General features: G+C 37.7%; 1 protein-coding gene across 2 annotated transcripts in view; it reads left to right on the top strand.

The window, feature by feature from the left end:
* LOC137073247 (vang-like protein 1) overlaps window positions 1-18963 on the top strand; it is a 105347-nt gene extending 86384 nt beyond the window's left edge. Inside the window, exons 6-10 of one of the 2 annotated variants that reach the window (XM_067441542.1) lie at window positions 2452-2585; window positions 2765-2800; window positions 13346-13496; window positions 15283-15517; window positions 17849-18963. In XM_067441542.1, the coding sequence (XP_067297643.1) occupies window positions 2452-2585; window positions 2765-2800; window positions 13346-13496; window positions 15283-15517; window positions 17849-18109 (817 nt within the window). In that variant the 3' untranslated portion in view covers window positions 18110-18963. The remainder of the gene's footprint in view (window positions 1-2451; window positions 2586-2764; window positions 2801-13345; window positions 13497-15282; window positions 15518-17848) is intronic. The other variant, XM_067441543.1, reaches the window with a different exon arrangement.
* Window positions 18964-20177: the final 1214 nt, after the last annotated feature.

Raw genomic sequence — 20177 nt, 5'->3', positions numbered from 1 at the left:
TGTTTTTTTTAGTTTTGTCTTACTATTTAATTTCCTCTTCTCATCCACTATTTCCCTCCCTTTTCCATGTCTGCAAACATGATTTAATCATTCACTCAAACTACAACATATCTGTGCCAAATCCACCAGCCATACAGATCCTTTTTGATTTACACATCTTTTCCTTTTCCCTGTACTACTGTTCAAGTTAAGCACTTCCTGGTCTCTCTGCTCAGTTTCACTTTGTCACCATTGGAAGGGCTAGAGCTCATACATCTGTGTCTCTTGTTAGGCGTCTGGCATGGATGCTGTCATGTATGCATAATTACACACTTCCATAGACCCATAGGCCTGTTAATCTTTATACTGATATCCCGCAAACACTGCAACACTAGTCCCAGATCAGCTTAAGAAGGAAATATCCTACAACACTTGCCAAGTATAGAAAGTCAAGGCTGCCGATATTACAAATAAATAAATATACAAAGAAATGTAAAAAAAAAAAAAAAAAAGCAAAAATAAATAAATAAATAAATGTATACAAAAATATTCATAGAAAAGCCCAAAAAAATGCATATTTATACATTTATTTCCATATTTATTTATTTATTTATTCATTTCTATTCTTATTCTTTCATTTCTACATTTATTCATTCCTATTTTTATTTATTTCTACATTTATTTATTTTCTATATTTATTTATTTCTACATTTAATTATTTCTACATTTATTTATTTATGCATTTATTTCTTCCTACATTTACTCGTGCGTAGGGTAATGAGCAGGGCAGCGTTTACCTCAGACATAGCAATCGAGCTCAGAGTAGGCGAGAATGAAATGGTGAGGCCACAGCGACACCTTGTGGTGTGGCCGAAATACAATAAGCATAGCCTACTGATGTTGATTCTGTCTGTGATGGAGGACTTGGATATGTATATGGCCAAAATCTTATATCATGGGTTAAATCATACCACCCTAACTGTAGCCTACTGTGTTGTAAAATGTCCTGGGCTAACAAACATGAACAGCATCTTCAACAGATCTGATTACAGGGACTCTGAAATTAAAGCGCTTGATATTTTCTCATGGAAAGGTAGCAGCGCACATATAGGCTACAGTGAAGTCCACACAAGCATATTGATCAATGCATTTGAAATAGGGATGCTCATTTCGGTTAATTTTCCCGACCCGAGTCCGACAACCGATGCTCATTAATGGATTGTTAACCGTTAACTAATAAGATTATAATATTTTAATATTGAATATAATATGATATATAATATAAGTCTGAAAAACAGGAACAACACTATATTGCTGCTTATCCTCTGGTATAGCACAGAATTTCCAGTAAAGCAGAATTACATCAGTGTAATGTCTATAGTTTGAAAAGACTGATTTGTGTGACTGATGTTTTTGCATGGTATACTTAATCCTTTGAGTTCACTGTAGAAAAACTAAAACAGTGAAACAGTGGTCATTGGTATATTTCTTTAAAACTAAAATTAAGAAAGTACTTTCAGTCTACTTTTATGTGCTTCTCTGAAATATTTTCATAAAAACTCTACAAACAATACCCCATAATGACAGTGTGAAAGAAGTTTGTTTGAAATCTTTGCAAATTTAGAAGAAAAAAAAATGGGAGAGTTGACAGTTCACAGAGTTGTCTCGTAGCCACTCCTTTGTTATCTTGACTGTGTGCTTAGGGTCATTGTCCTGTTGGAAAATGAACATCTGCCCTAGTCTGAGGTCCAGAGTGCTCTGGAGCAGGTTTTCATCAAGGATGTCTCTGTACATTTCTGCATTCATCTTTGCCTTGATCCTGACTAATCTCCCAGTTCCTGCTGCTGAAAAACATCCCCACAGCATGATGCTGCCACCACTATGCTTCACTGTAGGGATGGTATTGGCCAGGTGATGACCGGTGCATGACCAGATATGACACTTGTCATTCAGACCAAAGAGTCAATCTTCGTTTCATCAGACCAGAGAATTTTGTTTCTGATGGTCTGAGAGTCCTTCAGGTGCCTTTTGGAAAACTCCAGGTGGACTGTCATGTTTCTTTTACTGAGGAGTGACTTCTGTCTGGCTGCTCTAACATTCAGGCCTGATTGTTGGAGTGCTGCAGAGATGGTTGATCTTCTGGAAGGTTCTCCTCATCAGAGAAACGTTGGAGACATAGATGCAAAGTTACTTATAGTTAGCAGAATTTCTAAAGTGGACATTCAAAATGAAGTGTTATTGTGGCAAGCAGGGTGCAGCCTAGAGCCATGGGAACAGAGCGAGATCGGTGGTACGAGTGCTAATGAGCATCACCTGCGTCATTAGCGCACCACAGTTACCTTATATATATTGTCAAATCAAGCCACCTTAATTTATATAGCAATTTATATAATACAGATTGTTTTAAAGAATATTTACAGAGATAAACAGGAAAATAATGATCACTCCTCTTCTGGTCTTTTTCATGTGTAGCATCCAGAGGGCAGCTGTGGTTATATTAGAGAACTACTACAAAGACTTCCCTGTCCATAACCCTGTAATGCTAACAGCTTCCAAGTCCCGTGCCACCAAACACCTGGCAGGCCTCAAAGTCTACAACGTGGATGGTGAGTTCACAACCACTCAGGTATACAAGAATAATTTCCATTTGCAGAAAATGTTTATCCTGTCAAATACTTTTCCAGTTCTGCGATTTTTACTAATGTTATGGTGAATTGTTTGTGTCCACCTATAAGATCATGTTGTTAACATTTAACATCTCTGGTTTTGTGTCCCTGCCTAAAAGTCTTTAAACTGAAACTGAAAGCTTACCTTTTGGACTGTAAGTGGATCATTAAACTATAAGTACCTTTTTTTTTTGTTTACCTTGAACACTTTGTTAATGCATATAATCACTCATGAATGACCACACTGGTGAATAATCGAGCACTAAAGTGGTAGTTTTGTAACAATTGTATTATTATATTTATTGGTTTGTTTATTTGTCTGGGCTATTGAAGTCACACACACTATATTGCCAAAAGTTTTGGGATGCCTACCTTTACATGCCCATAACTTTAATGACATCCATTCTTAGTTTGTAGGGTTTAATATGGAGTTGGCCCACCCTTTGAAGCTATAACAGCTTCAACTCTTCTTGGAAGGCTTTCCACAAGGTTCAACGTGTTTATGGGAATTGTTTTGGGCATTTGTGTGGTCAGGCACTGATGTTGGATGAGATGGCCTGCTCCACTAGCCTGGTTTTACCAGACTCTCGTACATTTCATTTGTACATAGAGTCTGGCCACTCTCCATTGACAAGGGTTTATTTCCGCGAAGGCGGGCACCCTGTTGAGGTTTAAAACTATTGGATCTGCCCTGAACCACTCTGGATCTGCCATAACCAATCGCTAACGTTTGGTCGTGACGTATGTCATGCGCCCTTCGCCTGTTTCACTCATGGAAATCCGACAAAATAAAAGTGCACATGTGCATGCCACCTCAGTAATAAAACTATAGGATAAAACCTAAAACTCGTGCATTCGGATTGTGATTTATTCACGCCACGGTGGAGAGGAGAGTTTTGTGATCGGGAACGTGGCGCTCACGTGGTCCGTAACATCATTGTATGCTGTAAATAAAATGTCATATGCTTGGTATGATAATAAATGCTGCTATAAATAACGGACCAATTCAAATGTTTAAGTGCTTTTATTTTAATTTGTTTGAGCGGTGATGAAATACATTGCTCTTCTAAATACTTGCCAGCATTTTAAGGAAATACAAGTCTATAAATGCATCCTAATAACAGCAAAGCAACCGTATGGTGTTCTGCAGTGGTCAAAAATGATTACAAAAAGTGAATTTTGAAGTGATATATTGTTGAAAACTCAGAGATGTGGATTCGGACAGCTATTACATCAACACGACCTTGCGTTTGTCAAAAGCAGTAGGTAACTCGGCCGGGGATTTTTACGCGAGTGGTGAGAGACGGACGGCAATAAAATAACTGACCAGTCCCTGTAACTTAAATGATGGCAATGCCTTCCGACCCCACGAGAAACCGTTACCATCCGAATAGCTTCAGCCAACTCCTTCATCACTAACGAAGCGATCTGGAAAATCAAACTTTTCCCGAATTTACCCTGTTGGAGGGCCACAACATCATGGCCACCAACAAACCCCAGCAAAGACTGTTATTGCTCTGGCTTTAACTTTTGGATATTCGGCAGCGGTGCCACAATGCAATGAATGGTTTAGTTTGCATCTTTCACTGCCGCCATTACTGAACTACATCTCAAACTAGCGCTCGACATCAACGTCATCGTACTCAGCCACTCCCATTGTTCGCTGATTGGACCGGTAAAAATTTGTTCGGATAAAACCTAAGACTACACAGCAGTCCCAGACATAGTACTGAAGGAAAATGAAAATTGAGCGGAAGTACGTAGGAGGGCAGAGCCAGGCTACTGCTCCACAGTCTCTGCTCTAATTCATCCCAAATGTGTTCTGTTGGGTTGAGGTTAGGACTTGGGTTGAGGTCAGGCAAGTCAATTTCCTCCACACCAAATTCACTCATCCATGTCTTTATGGACCTTGCATTGTGTATTGGTGCGCAGTCATGTTGGAACAGGAAGGGGCCCTCCTTACACTGTTCCCACAAAGTTGGGAAATTGTTGAAAATGAAATTGTTCAAAATGTCTTGGTATGCTGAAGCATTAAGATTTAATTTCACTGCAACTAAGGGGCAACGCTAGCCTAGAAATCTAGACGCACCCTAGCGGCAGCAAATTTAATTTGCCCGCAAGTGTGGTCTAGCAACTCTCAATTCCTATCTGAGCTGTATTCCTCAGAATCTGGACGGCCAAATCACATCGTGTAGGTAGGCTATAGAGTCGGCGGGCGGGGCCATAATGACGACGGCCGAGTTGCGTTTGCGTGCTTCTAGTAACACAGTCTTCTAGTAAACACAGAAACTGGCGAACGGCGGCGGTCTTTCGAATCAGCTCTGCCCGCGCCTCCGGAAGACTTGGAGTTAAGCTTTCCTCTGAGAAAAGAACAAAGAGCGGCACTGAAGTCATTCTTAAAAAGGGAAGATGTGTTCGGAGTTTAGCTGACCAGATACGGCGAATGTTTAATCAGTCAGCGAGCTCCCTTCACCGTCGTTGCTCCGGTTGGTGTACCGCTATCCTATCGCGTGCAGAGGGAGTTTGAAAGACAACCGTTTATCCCGCCCCTCGGACTGAGCCCTGTCTATGGTGAGTTTCCAGACCAAACATCTTGATGTGGGTCTGGCTTGTCAGGCTAGGGCAACGCCCAACCCCTGAAAAACAACCCCACACCATAACCCCCCCTTCACCAACCTTTATTATTGGCACAATGCTCTCAGGCAAGTACCGTTCTCCTGGCAACCACCAAAGCCAGACTCATCCATTGGATTGCCAGACAGAGAAGTGTGATTCCTCATTCCAGAGAACAGGTCTCCACTGCTCTAGAGTAAAGTGACAGCATGCTTTTCATCATTTGCGCTTTGCATTGCACTTGATGTAAAGCTTGAATGCAGCGGCTCGACTATGGAAACCCCTTCCATGAAGCTCTCTATACACTAGCTGTTCTTGAGCTAATTAAAAAGGCCACACAAAGTTTAGAGGTCTGTAGTAATTGACTTTGGAGAAGTTGGCGACTTCTGTGCACTGTGCAACCCAGCATGCGCTGACCCCACTCTGGGATTTTACATGGCCTAACGCCTTGTGGCGGAGTTGCTGCTGTTCACAAATGCTTCCACTTTGTTCTAATACCACTATCAGTTAACCATAGAATATTTGGTTGTGAGGAAATTTCATGAATGGACTAATTGCATAGGTGGCGAGTTCTGGCAAACCATCATGGTACCATGCTTAAATTCACTGAGATCCTGAGTGTGACCCATTCTTTCGCAAATGTTTTAGAAGCAGTCTGCATGCCTAGGTGCTTGATTTTTACACATTTGACCATGGAAGTGATTCAAACACCTGAATTCAATGATTTGGAAGAGTGTCCCAATACTTTTGGCAATATAGTGTATTTCCATAAAACTACACTGAGCACATGCTAGTATTTCAGATCTCCTTATCTTTCAGATAAGCGATGCATTTAGTCACCAGTAGTGACTGATGTTTTTATGAGTGTGGAAGCACAAATATTCATTCATCAGATTGTTTTTTTTTTTTTTTCATTGATTTATTTAATTTTTTGGTGTCCACGCCTGTACAACTAAATGTTTCAACAGACTTCAAATGACTATATCTCTCATACTTTGTGTATGGCTTTATTAACAGTGTATTTTGTTAACAACATTTGAGCAAAAATTAACACATAACAACAGTGTACAACATTTGAGCAAAAAACTGAGAACAACATAAAAGACTACATCAGATTGGTTTCAGGATGGTGATAAAAATCTTAGACGGAGTAGAGAGTCCAGCAACACCCCCAAAGCTTGCACAGTCCTATACCACTTCCTGTGTTGACATTTCATTCAGTAACATTAAGCGGTTTTGATTATATGCTGTTTATTGTTGATGATCGCATTATTTTACATATGCATCTGCTTGCATATAGGGTGTTTCTCAAATGGAAGGCTGCATCCTACGAATGCTGCATATCTTAGCTGTCACATCATCAAACTTCACAGAAGGATGAAAGATCCTTGGAAGGCAGCCATCGTTTCGTGTCCTTCCTTTGGCCTGTTTTGAAGGATGCATCGAATGTAGGCCTATCCTTCGCGGCCTTAAATCAACCACAATCCTTTGCACCCATTTAAATTCATGAAAATAAACTGATAGAAAACAAGTCAGTACTGGCCTTGTCTGAGTTCATTATGAAATGTAAGACAAAAATAATGTTCTCGGACATAAAAGCATAAATGTAAACTTTTGTTTTCCTGTAAATTAATCCATAACACTAAACTGACAATAATGTAAGCCCCTGGGAGAGAGTTAATATATAAAGAATTGTCATACAAAGTATTTTTTCCAAAATAAAGGCCACATCTACACGAAGCCAGAGCTTTCCCTATCCAGTCTTTTTTCCCCCAGCCTCAAGAAATATCTGCGTACACACGAAACCACTGAAACTCAAAACAATGTAGTATGCCAGACCTGTGGCAGTGTAATTCTACCACAGAAATATACTAAAAATAGAGAAGAAGATTTGGAGCATGCTTAACATGGTGTGATGACATCATCATTCACAAACTATACGGATTGGCTGCAGTACACACGAAAACGCAAAGGTGTTGGTTTCAGATTGATCCACTCTGGGACCCGATTTTAAAAAATACCGGTTTCGGGCTCCCAAAACGCTGATACGATACACAATTTTTATGTATACAGCTAAACCCGTCTCCGTGTGAACCGGAAAGTACCTAAGTTTTAATAGTATTTTCGTGCTGTTACCGTGCAGTTGGGAACATGTGTGGCCTAGCCATGCACACTTAGACTGTCTCATTCTAGTGGTTAATTGCTGAGGTGGACACTATCCTACATGGCTAAAAAGGACTAAACTGGGAAAGATGCAGTCTCAATAGGATGCAGCCTTCTGTTTTAGAAACACCCATACTATCACTTGTTTTTGCTTCCTCTTCACACTGTAAAATGTAATAAGTTGACTTTACTTAGAAAAAGTGAGGCAACCAATTGCCTTAGCATTTTCAAGTAAAGTAGCGTATTATTTTTTAGTTGGCAAAATTAACAAAATTTGCACAGAAAACTTGTTAATGAAGTTTACTTAACTCAAAATTATTAGTTGTGTTAACTTTTAATTAGTGCTCACATTACTAGGAAAATATTAGGAAACCAATTGCCTTAAAATGCTCAAGTAAGCTGAACTTAACACTCAATTAAGTAAGCTTAATTGCATCAAGTTTTTCTTACTTAAACCATTCAAGTTGGGTCGACATAATTCTATCTGTGAGCTGAGGAAGTGTACTTTAAGTGCACTTGAGGAAGAATGCATTGCAGCATGAATAAATTAATCACAGGACAATCGTAACTACGTTTTATTATTTTTGGCTTTATTTGACCATTTTATTTGCTGTCTTTTGTCAGTATAAACCCCAATAATGACAGCAAATGAACTGGTAATGGTCTTAAGTGTAAAAAAAAAAAAATGTTTTACCATTGTTGTGTTTTGCATGCTGAATGTTGAAGTCTGTGTGTGACTCAAGCATGGTCAATTGTTGGATATCGTCACAAATATAGAGGTATTATATCAACAATTAAAAGTTTGTAATAAGTGTTAGCAATAAAATGTTAAAAGATAATTCTTTGGCATCACATTATATATAAATGTAGATGTATATAAAGTTGAGGAAATTAGTGAAAAGTCTGTTCAGAATTGCCTCGTCTCAACCGTTTGTCCGCCCACCTGTTTTTATTTTATTTATTTTTCCTTTGGCAAAATGGTACTCAAGCCAGTCAAGTAATGTTTACTTGGGTTTTCTAAGTAACAAAGGCATAGCATGCAAATAGTTCAGATTACTAAATTGTTTTAAGTAAGTTCATCAAATTATTGGACATTAAATAAAGTTTACTAAAAAGTCTTAGTAAGAACAGCTGTTGGATTTTACAGTGCATGTGTCTTCTGGTCAGGAGATTCAGTACTTTTTCAGAGGATGCCATAGAGCCCCCTACCGTATACAAGTGAAAACACGAAAAGAGATAACATCTTTTGTTTTCTTTGGCTTATTGAGCATGTTGAATTGGCATGCTCTACTCAATTATGCAAATATTTTAATAACAACATGGCCATCTGTAATGAGGTGAAGACCAACAGATTCATATTCAAAATAAAAGTGTTGGTTTGTAATTCTGCAATTGTAGTATGGACGTCCCTTTTTGAATTATAAATATACACTATTTATTATACCAAATACCAAATTATTATGCAATTGATAGGATTTTACAATAAACTTTTAGATTTTAGTTTTTCAAAGAAAGTGGTTGCTTGTTTTATTTCTCCATATACAGGTCCTTCTCAAAAAAGTAGCATATTGTTATAAAGTTCATTATTTTCCATAATGTAATGATAAAAATTAAACTTTCATATATTTTAGATTCATTGCACACCAACTGAAATATTTCAGGTCTTTTATTGTTTTAATACTGATGATTTTGGCATAGAGCTCATGAAAACCCAAAATTCCTATCTCAAGAAATTAGCATATTTCATCCGACCAATAAAAGAAAAGTGTTTTTAATACAAAAAAAGTCAACCTTCAAATAATATGTTGAGTTATGCACTCAATACTTGGTCGGTAATCCTTTTGCAGGATGTGGCACTGCTGAGGTGTTATGGAGGCCCAGGATGCTCCGATAGCGGCCTTAAGCTCATCCAGAGTGTTGGGTCTTGCGTCTCTCAACTTTCTCTTTACAATATCCCACAGATTCCCTATGGGGTTCAGGTCTGGAGAGTTGGCAGGCCAATTGAACAGTAACACCATCGTCAGTAAACCATTTACCAGTGGTTTTGGCACTGTGAGCAGGTGCCAGGTCATGCTGAAAAACGAAATCTTCATCTCCATAAAGCTTTTCAGCAGATGGAAGCATGAAGTGCTCCAAAATCTCCTGATAGCTAGCTGCATTGACCCTGCCCTTGATAAAACACAGTGGACCAACACCAACAGCTAACATGGCACTCCAGACCATCACTGACTGTGGGTACTTGACACTGGACTTCAGGCATTTTGGCATTTCCTTCTCCCCAGTCTTCCTCCAGACTCTGGCAACTTGATTTCCGAAAGACATGCAAAATTTGCTTTCATCTGAAAAAAGTACTTTGGACCACTGAGCAACATTCCAGTGCTGCTTCTCTGTAGCCCAAAGGTGGCTTGACCTGGGGAATGCGGCACCTGTAGGCCATTCCACGCCTGTGCACGGTGGCTCTGGATGTTTCTACTCCAGACTCAGTCCACTGCTTCCGCAGGTCCCCCAAGGTCTGGAATCGGTCCTTCTCCACAATCTTCCTCAGGGTCCAGTCACCTCTTCTCGTTGTGCAGCGTTTTTTGCCACACTTTTTCCTTCCCACAGACTTCCCACTGAGGTGCCTTGATACAGCACTCGGCTTTAAGTAATGAACCAGGCTGGGAGTTTTTAAAAACCTCTGGAATCTTTTGCAGGTGTTTAGAGTGAATTGGTTGATTCAGATGATTAGGTTAATAGAACCTTGTTTAGAGAACCTTGTCATGATTTCATGAATTTTTTGAGATAAGAATTTTGGGTTTTCATGAGCTGTATGCCAAAATCATCAGTATTAAAACAATAAAAGACCTGAAATATTTAAGTTGGTGTGCAATGAATCTAATTTTTTTTAAATTTGTATCATTACATTATGGAAAATAATAAACTTTATCACAATATGCAAATTTTTTGAGAAGGACCTGTATTTTAGTTAACTTGGAATCAAAAGCGTGAAATTGTGAAATGTTATGCAAAAGGCATAAAAATAATAATTAATATTTCGTGGAAACGGAATGAAGATTATAAAAGAATTATAAGATTTAAATAATTTACAGCATGTATTGAGGAAAGTTTCTGTAAAACAAATTTGCATTAAAAGGATATAAAAAAGCCACTGTTTTAGCAGCAAATAGGTATTTGAAGCTGCTGGTCTCTCTGGAGTCTCAAGAACAGGCTGGCAATTGTGTGTAAAGTTGACATTCAGTCACCTTTAACCAAAGCTTCACTCTTTTTTTTTTTTAATAAAGTCTATGTGGTATAGACAGTTATTTCTACTTACATGGATGCTTACTTGGCTGTTCTAGTTGGCTGTAATCTTTACACTGTGTTGAATTGCAACAAGATAGTCAGTTTGATGTGTCACAGCCTTAAAAATGCAGAAGTCGAGGGCTGCAACAATCTTTTGTCTTGCGTCTCTCATAACTTTATTTGTCTTTATTTTGCCTGTGTACAAATAAAAGTGGTAATAATAATAAATAGTAATAATAAAGGAGTTGGTAAAGTGATGGAATGCCATACTACCAGTCACCATAGCAAGATAAACAGTTTATTTACTTTAGCGTTGTGATTAGAATAATTCAATTACCAAGCTCATCCTAAGCCTTTTTTTAGAATGTACTACAAGAATTTTGACGAAATATTATATAAAATAATAAGAATTTTCATAACTTCATTTGTTTTTTTTTTTTTTCAATAATTAAATTATGATATATACAATGGGATCCAAATGCCTCTTAGATCATTGATGAAAATAATTATATTTTGTATCTTTCTTTTTTTAATTCATTTTTAATTACAAATAATATGATAAAAATAACAATTTGAATGTTAAACTGAAAAATGAACATGAATTTCTGTACATTGTAGTATCTGGTATGTCCCCCTTTTGCTTTGAAGACAGCATCCACTTGGGCTGGCCTTTACAATGATCATGTTATCACAAATTCCATTAACTTAAAGGGATAGTTCACCCAAAAATGAAAAATCTGTCATCCTTTACTCACCCTCAACTTGTATCAAACCTTTATGAGTTCTGCTGAACACAAACGAAGGTATTTTGAAGAATGTTTGTAACCAAGCAGATAGAGCAACCATTTACTACCATAGTTGGTAAAAATACAATGGTAGTAGTTCGGAACCATCTTTCGGATGAGACGTTAAACCGAGGTCCTGACTCTCTGTGGTCATTAAAAATCCCAGGATGTCCTTCGATAAAGAGTAGGGGTGTAACCCCGGCATCCTGGCCAAATTTGCCCATTGGCCTCTGTCCATCATGGCCTCCTAATAATCCCCATATCCTGATTGGCTTCATCACTCTGTCTCCTCTCCACCAATCAGCTGGTGTGTGGTGGGCATTCTGGCGCAATATGGCTGCCGTCGCATCATCCAGGTGGATGCTGCACATTGGTGGTGGTTGAGGAGATTCCCCCCTTCTATGTAAAGCGCTTTGAGTGCCTTGAAAAGCGCTATATAAATTGAACGCATTATTATTATTATATTATTATTATTATTATTATTATTATTATTATTATTATTATTATTATTATTATTATTATTATTAATGGTTGCTCTATCTGCTTTCTTACAAAATATTTTCTTTTGTGTTCAGCAGAACAAAGAAACTAATACAGCTTGAGCGTGAGTAAATGATAACAGAAATTTCATTTTTTAAAGGGATTCAACTATCCCTTTAAGAGAAATGTTTTTTTTTAAAAGCCTTCATTTTATCAAAACATGAAGAAATAAAAAAAATACTATGGTTTTGCACACACGTGAAGAATAAATAAATCAACTGTGAACACAAACACTATTAACTTAAGTCAATGAAAGGCAAAAATGAGCAAATTGCACTCATGCAAATAACTGTTTGATTGTTTAAATATGCATTAACACAGGTAATATATATATACGTGTCTTTTTGCTATATATATATATATATAAGGTAAAAGAAATTATTTTTGGTATGAAAATTGAAAATACTGGATTTAGATTTACTTTATTATCCATGCATCTTTTTTTCTGTAAATCATGTTAAAATGTAAAAGGCTTTTTAGGAAATAAGCATTTAAATACCATCTTACTAATACCATATTATAAGTAGCATTAGTACAATTTAAACTTTAATTTACATTACAAGCTGTCGGAAATTTCATTTTAATTTTTGGCTGTATATCTGCACCAAAATGCATGTTTTTAAAATAAAAGTTGGTGTTTTTTCGTCCTTGAGTGTGAGCTCCATATTCTTTCTATATCATACTATATTGGCCATACAAGTCTGAAGTATCAAATATGATTCAAAACATTAAAAAAAAAAACAAGCGAACATGTTTTATTCCATTTTTTTATTTTGTCTACAGGTTGAATAAACTGTTCCATTTAAGAAAAAAGTTTTCTATTGGTTAATTTGCCAGACTTTACAAGGGTTAAGTAACACTCAAAGCTCTTACTTGAACGTATATGTTAAGTACATTTTTGAGAAACTCAAAAAAGTGACAAACAATCATACATATAGAGAACAATCTCAAGAGCAACGATCTTCATTATCAGGAAATGTAGCCCAAGACATTCTACAAATAAAAGGTCTATTTCTGTTTCAGTCATATGTGTTTGGGACTACATCAGGGGAACCTAAAAGATGACAGAATTTTCATGTTTCATTTAATTATTTCTTTAAATATTTTAGAATTCATGAAATGCATCTCGCATGTTTCTATCATTACTCTTTTTCTGTAACATACTCATCTATTATGACAATATGAGTTGCATCCACAATACACACCTTATTACACAGCAACTGCTAATACAAACTGAATGGTTCGAAATGAATTGACTGTCAGTTGGCATGAACCTATTCAACAATCTAAATGCAATGTGTGTCCCACCATGGCTAGGTCCAGGAGGGAATAATGCTGCAACTGGTATAGCCCAGTCTCAGTCTCGAGCAATGATTGCTGCTGCTGCCCGCCGCAGAGACAGCAGTCATAACGAACTCTACTACGAAGAGGCCGAGCATGAGAGACGTGTCCGCAAACGCAAGGCTAGGTGAGAGAACTTTGGTGGAGGGATTTAGACAAATGCTTGCCAATTGGCTAATTTGTTTCTTTTAGTTATGAGCAATAATGTTCTGTCATAACTTTTGGAGTGTTAGGCATGGTAATGGGTATGACATTGTTACGGGACGGGACTTGCTACTGCCAATACACAACACTGCTTTGAGCAAGTAATACATGCTGATACAATGGAGCATACATGATTTACCTGTAGCAGATCTATACAGGTGGAGCTAGGGAAGGTGGGGGTTTCTGAAAGTATGCTGCACTGCTAAGGCAAATGCTACCCAAGTGTTTGAAGGTTGTGCATGCAAGCTCATTGGCTACTAGGGGTGGCACGGTTCATGAAAAAAAAAAAAAAAAAAAAAAAAAAAAACCTTCTGTTCGCTTGTCTAGGTTCGGAGCGTGTCTCACGCTTGCGCATAGCCTCATGCCCGTATGTTACCTTAGACAGTGGGTGTCCTTTTCGCGCAAAATAAGAGGTGTGTGGACATACAGTAAAAGAAGTAAAAGACAGTTAAAGTGGAGTGCTGCAGGTCACGTCACGTGTAAAATGGCAGGTGGGAGAGATAAGGAAGACTGGACGGAGTTGGAGGATGCGCTAGCGTCGTATAACGGCGACTTTACACCACACATGCAAGCAGTGTGTTGGCAGGGCAGAAGAAGTGTGTATGGAGAGCAGCGTTTGTCTCTCGCAGCAGAACCGCGGGGCTTGTGTACTGCAAATACAGACGAATGTTGTCTAGTCTGTCACCTTTTCCAGGGTTCTCCTCTGACACCGGTCATTCTCCTGCTTTGAATTATGGGCAGCATATATCCGCTGCAAATGCGACCATGTTCCCCTCTGTCCCAAACACACATGCATATAACGTGTTGTATAAGTATAGTTCACATGGTAAATGTAACATTAAAGTTAGGATAAGCTTCTAGTTTTAATAATGTAAACAGGCATTTGAAGCTTGGCCAAAAAGCTGCTCACGCTGAATTAAAGCCACAGTGCTTTCTGATCAAAATTGCCAATGTGTTGGACTCAGTAGACAGCATAAGCAGGAGACAGCCAGTTAGGAAACAACTTCTACATGATTCTACATGAACTTTTTTAAAATACTGTATCCTAAATTGTGGATAATTAAACTATATCATATGCTGTAGAAAATTTCTGGAGGGTTAACAATTAAAACAAAAAACAACAACAGGTTTTTGTGAACCGTGCTACAACTATTGGCTACTGATACAGCAGGAACAAATCAGCTGTGCTCTAAAGATGATGATGTGATTACAAACGGGTAGATAATGGACCTATTAGCTGCACCATCTAGAGTTTCATGACAAAACTTTGTATATCTATAAGGACTGAATTCTTCATCAATTTAATATTGACAGATAAGTTTTATATACCATGCAATAGAGACTCACAATAAGATTTTTTAACATTGATAGTGACAGCTCATGATATGAACTGAATAATGGTAGAAACGATATAGTATGACATGAAACTAAAATAATTAGTTTAATCTGTTGTTTGATTAAATCAGACAAAATATTATTTTAGGATGACTGTATCTAAAGAAGTGGTTCTCATATTTTGAATTTTTTAAAGTAGCAGATGCATGAGAATGTGTGTTTACATAAGCGCAGCACAGTGGGCCCTCAATAATATATAACAGGAATAAGGTGGGAAAGAAGAAATTCAAAGAACCACTGCTCTAGAGATTTGAAGATAGTTGTCAGGAGAAAATTTGAATACAGACAATGTGACAACACCATTACTTTCCCAGGCTGGTGGTGGCAGTGGAGGAGGCGTTCACACACATTCGGCGCATGCAAGAGGAAGAACAGAAGAAGTCACCTAGTGACGTGATGGACCCTCGCGATGCGGCTCAAGCTATATTCCCCTCCATGGCCCGAGCGCTGCAGAAGTACCTTCGCACCACCAGACAGCAGCACCTTCACAGCATGGAAAGCATACAGCAGCACTTGGCTTTCTGCATCACAAACAACATGACACCCAAGGTGAGGTCTTGAGTCATCCCAACAGAAGATACAGTCAGATGGTTTTCATCGCAAAATGATGCCAGATATGGTGATCATGTATCATCTTGAAAGGGTTAATTTTACAATAAAGACTGGCTGACTGTATATTTTCCTACATTACACTTTCCAAATAAGTAAATAAAAAGGCTGTATCCAAAGGCTGTGAATGCTTCCTCCGCAGGCAGCGTACAGAGGTAGGAAGGCAACAAGAGGCAACTTCGAAACAAAACTAGCCCAGTGACCCTAGCCCAAACATCAAAACTTAAAATATGACTAAATATAGTATACAGGTGCTGGTCATATAATTAGAATATCATCTAAAAGTTTATTTCACTAATTCCATTCAAAAAGTGAAACTTGTATATTATATTAATTCATTACACACAGACTGATATATTTCAAATGTTTATTTCTTTTAATTTTGATGATTATAACTGACAACTAATGAAAATCTCAGAAAATTAGAATATTACTTAAGACCAATACAAAGAATTTTTAGAAATCTTGGCCATCTTAGTCGGGGCTCTTTTTGGGCCTCTCCTCTCTTCCTCCAGACTCTGGGACCTTGATTTCCAAAGGAAATGCAAAATTTTCTTTCCTCAGAGAACATAACTCTGGACCACTCAGCAGTCCTTTTTGTCTTTATCCCAGGCGAGACTCTTCTGACGCTGTCTGTTATTCAAGAGTAGCTTGACACAAGGAATGTAACAGTTGAAACCGATGTCTTGCATACGTCTTGTGCGTAGTGGTTCTTGAAGCAATGACTACAGCTGCAGTCCACTCTTTGTGAATCTCCCCCACATTTTTGAATGGGATTTGTTTCACAATCCTCTCCAGGGTGCAGTTATCCCTATTGCTTGTACACTTTTTTTCTACCACACTTCCCTTCTTCCCTTCGCCCCTATATGTGCTTGACACAGAGCTCTGTGAACAGCCAGCCTCTTTTGCAATGACCTTTTGTGTCTTGCCCTTCTTGTGCAACTGTCAAGTCAGCAGTCTTTCCCATGATTGTGTGGCCTATAGAACTAGACTGAGAGACTATTTAAAGGCATTTGCAGGTGTTTTGAGTTAATTAGCTGATTATAGTGTGGCACCAAGTATATCAATATTGGACCTTTTCACAATATTCTAATTTTCTGAGATACTGAATTTGGGATTTTCCTAGTTGTCAGTTATAATCATCAAAATTAAAGCGTTTGAAATATATCAGTCTGCGTGTAATGAATTAATATAATATACAAGGTCATTATTTGACCAGCACCTATAACTTAAATAGATATATTACAGTCACTGTTATGTGTTATATACAATTTAAACTTGAAAATCACTATATAGTAGTAATCATAAACACACAGGAGCTTAAAGTCTGGTACCAGTGCCCCTTTCTCACAAAACTCACCATCTAGCAGTTTTATCATTGGTAAATCTAAAATGGGTAAAAAGAATTACAAGCATTTCAATCAAATATAATGTATGCAATATGTCTACTGAGTCCTTCATCTGTTTTTTTAAGGCAGCCTTGATGTATTTGTTGCTACCTATGATATCCCACAATTCCACATTGAGAGTTGTAGTTCAGTTTATGTAAATGTATGTTTTTGACTAACTTTTTACACTTTTTTATGGGAAATTAGTATTGCAGAAATTAAATGAACTGTATGTAAGAAATGTATTTCAATTAATCATAAAATGGCACTGACATGTCACCTAGACATTAAGATATCATGTTCATTTCAAATACTTATACAATAGTCAACAATAGTCCGGCCAGGATATTGACATTTAAAAGTTGTTGTTGCAGTGCTCAACTGATGTTGATGTTGACATGTTGTATTTTGGCCTGAAGCTCTGCCCTCCACCTATCTATCAATCACAAAGTCAGTAGTTTTCCGGCATCCGGGTTGCCAGCTCTGCTCTAGTTACCATAGCTGCAGCTATAAACGTTCCTGCTGGATCCTGCAGTCTATCTGGCAACCTGGAGTCAGGGGGGAGGGGGAGAGGGGATATACCGCTCTACAGGAATTTGAAAGTGATTGAAGTACCAGTTTTGGCCACAATCTTACATACACTTCCTTTAAACATAGACTAAAGCTCTGTTTTGTTATAGATCATTAGACCATTATACTTCCTCATAAGTCTGTCCAAAATCAGGAGGTTTCAGGACGTACCAGTGCAAACGCTACCTGTAAATTCATTGCTTGATATCGAGGCAACAAATAATCTGCCTATGCTTTTGGGTGCAGCCATAGACATAAAAAGTAATGCTAAATTACTGTAATGCTAAAGGCGCTGTGTACTTTTGTCTCTCAGGCATTTCTGGAGAGTTATCTGACCCCAGGCCCTACACTGCAGTATGGACAAGACCGCTGGCTTGCTCGGCAGTGGACACTTATCAGCGAAGCCCCAGTTACCAGTGGTCTAAAAGAAGGGACTGTTTTTCTGCTTAAATGCATTGACTTTAGCCTAGTGGTCACTACCAAAAAGATACCTTACATTCACCTTGCCGAAGAATTCATTGACCCAAAGTCACACAAATTTGTGCTTCAACTGCAGTCTGAGACTTCAGTTTAGAGAAATCTCAATTTTCCACAATTTTTTTACTTTAAAATAATATATATGATAGCATGAGAGTTGAGGATCTTTAACTTGCGTAGTTTTTCAATTAACACAGCTTCAACAGTCTCTTCAACATGCAGGTGTGGTATATTAACCAAACAGAAAGTCTCAGGTTTACAACTTAAAACTCTTCAGCACACAAAACATTTTATTAATCATCTTTATTTCTCCTTTTATCAAAGGTGCGTGTCTTTTTCCAGCCACACCCACAACTCACCGTCACCTTCTTTTTTTTTATTCTTTTTTTTTTAGACCATGCTGTCAGTCTCATTAGCTGCAGCTGCTCTTTCAGGCTCCCTGGACTTTGCGGTCCTTAAAATCTTTCCCCCTAGCTTCTCGGGATAGTGGGAGTGGTAGTTCTTGACACAACACTTGAGCACATCTCCTCTCATATATGTTAAATGTATATCAGATATTTGAAAATATTCATTTTTCCGAGTTTGTTTGGTTTGTGCTTGTGTGTTAATAGCAGAATTTTGTGTTCAAAATCCAGATGCATTTGTTATGGAGGGTAAATAGAAATATTGAAGATTACTTAACAACATTTTGTAAAACACAAAATTGGGGATAAAGGATTGGGGAAAGTTATTTTGTCAATAATACTTTCAGTGGACCACTCAGAGAAATGGATGGACTCACTCAAATGGGCACATTTTCTCTGCCACATTCTGGGAATCCAACTCTACAGACCACAGATTTTCTGCAAGTTTTCACATCATATGTTTCTCAAGCATATCATAGCCATATGACAATCTTTTACTACTGTAAATGCATATCAAAATTTTCAATTTATATTTTTAACAAACCTATTTCTGCTCATAGAACACTTGTTTTCTAATGTCTGATGTAATTTTATTGTGTGTGTGTGCGTGCGTGTACATTGTATACAAATGGGAGGTGTGGGCAGGGGGCATGTTTTTCTATCCTGGTGGGGAATTCAACCTGAATGCGCACAGACAGTCACCGTGGAGACCTAAATTGAGGTCCCCAGGGGTACAAAAGCTTATAAATCATACAGAATGAGTTTGAGACATTTAACACACTCAAAAATCTTGATCAGAATGCTTTTAATCATTTCTCATTATTAACAGTTGGACTGTTTGGATTATTAAGCATGAAAGGGCACAAATCTTAATAAGATTACCACTCACGCAAAGATTGTAATATCTTCTCAAGCAGTAAGGCAAATGTTCATCCAGCCACATTTTAACACACATGTAGCACAGTACAAAACAGAGATGTTGTATCAAAGTTTTAGACCTCATTTTTTATTAACTTTACACTGCAAAGTGGTAAGACTGGTGAGAAAAAACGATGAGACTACAGTTTTACTACTACACAGACTACTAATTGTGCTGAGGGATACTGTCATGATTTTATTAACAGAGCAAATTACCATTTACATTATACATTTCACATTTTTTGATTGTTTTTTCCCTCATGATGGAAATATGATCACTAAAAGCATATGCTTAAATCCCAGATCTCTGGGAATAAAGAGGTGCTTGGCCTGTATCCTGCATATCATTATATTTTAAGAGGTGCTCTTTACAGCAGTCAATAGGGAGTTGTAATTAGACAAGGATTCAATTTTAGCTGGAGTCAAGATGTGTGATCTCTTGTGTCTTGTCCTCTTTACTTTTCTATGCTTCATGGCAGTGTAGCTATAAAAACTCATGAGTGTGGCCCATGAGAATGTCATCTAGGTCTATAAAAAAATAAAAGAATGTACACTCTGAGAACTATAATGATTTGTCTACCATAACATCGAGAAATGTCTGTAAGATAATTTGTCATGACAATGATAATTTTAACAAGAATGTTGTTGTCATTTCAACAAGAATTTTGTTGCTGTTAGCCCTGGTTAAGGATAGCAAAATTTGTTTGAAGCAGAGTGGGGGCATTTGTAATATTTTGTGGAAAGGATTATCAATGTTGTTGTTTTTTTTGTTTTGTTTTTGTTTTTTGTTTTTTTTTCAGTAGGGAATTCTTTCACTGCTGAAAGTATTAACAAGCACAGCAC

Source organism: Pseudorasbora parva, chromosome 4 (assembly GCF_024679245.1).
Source record: "Pseudorasbora parva isolate DD20220531a chromosome 4, ASM2467924v1, whole genome shotgun sequence".
NCBI classification, from domain to species: domain Eukaryota; kingdom Metazoa; phylum Chordata; class Actinopteri; order Cypriniformes; family Gobionidae; genus Pseudorasbora; species Pseudorasbora parva.
This window is presented reverse-complemented; position numbering and strand designations above follow the sequence as displayed.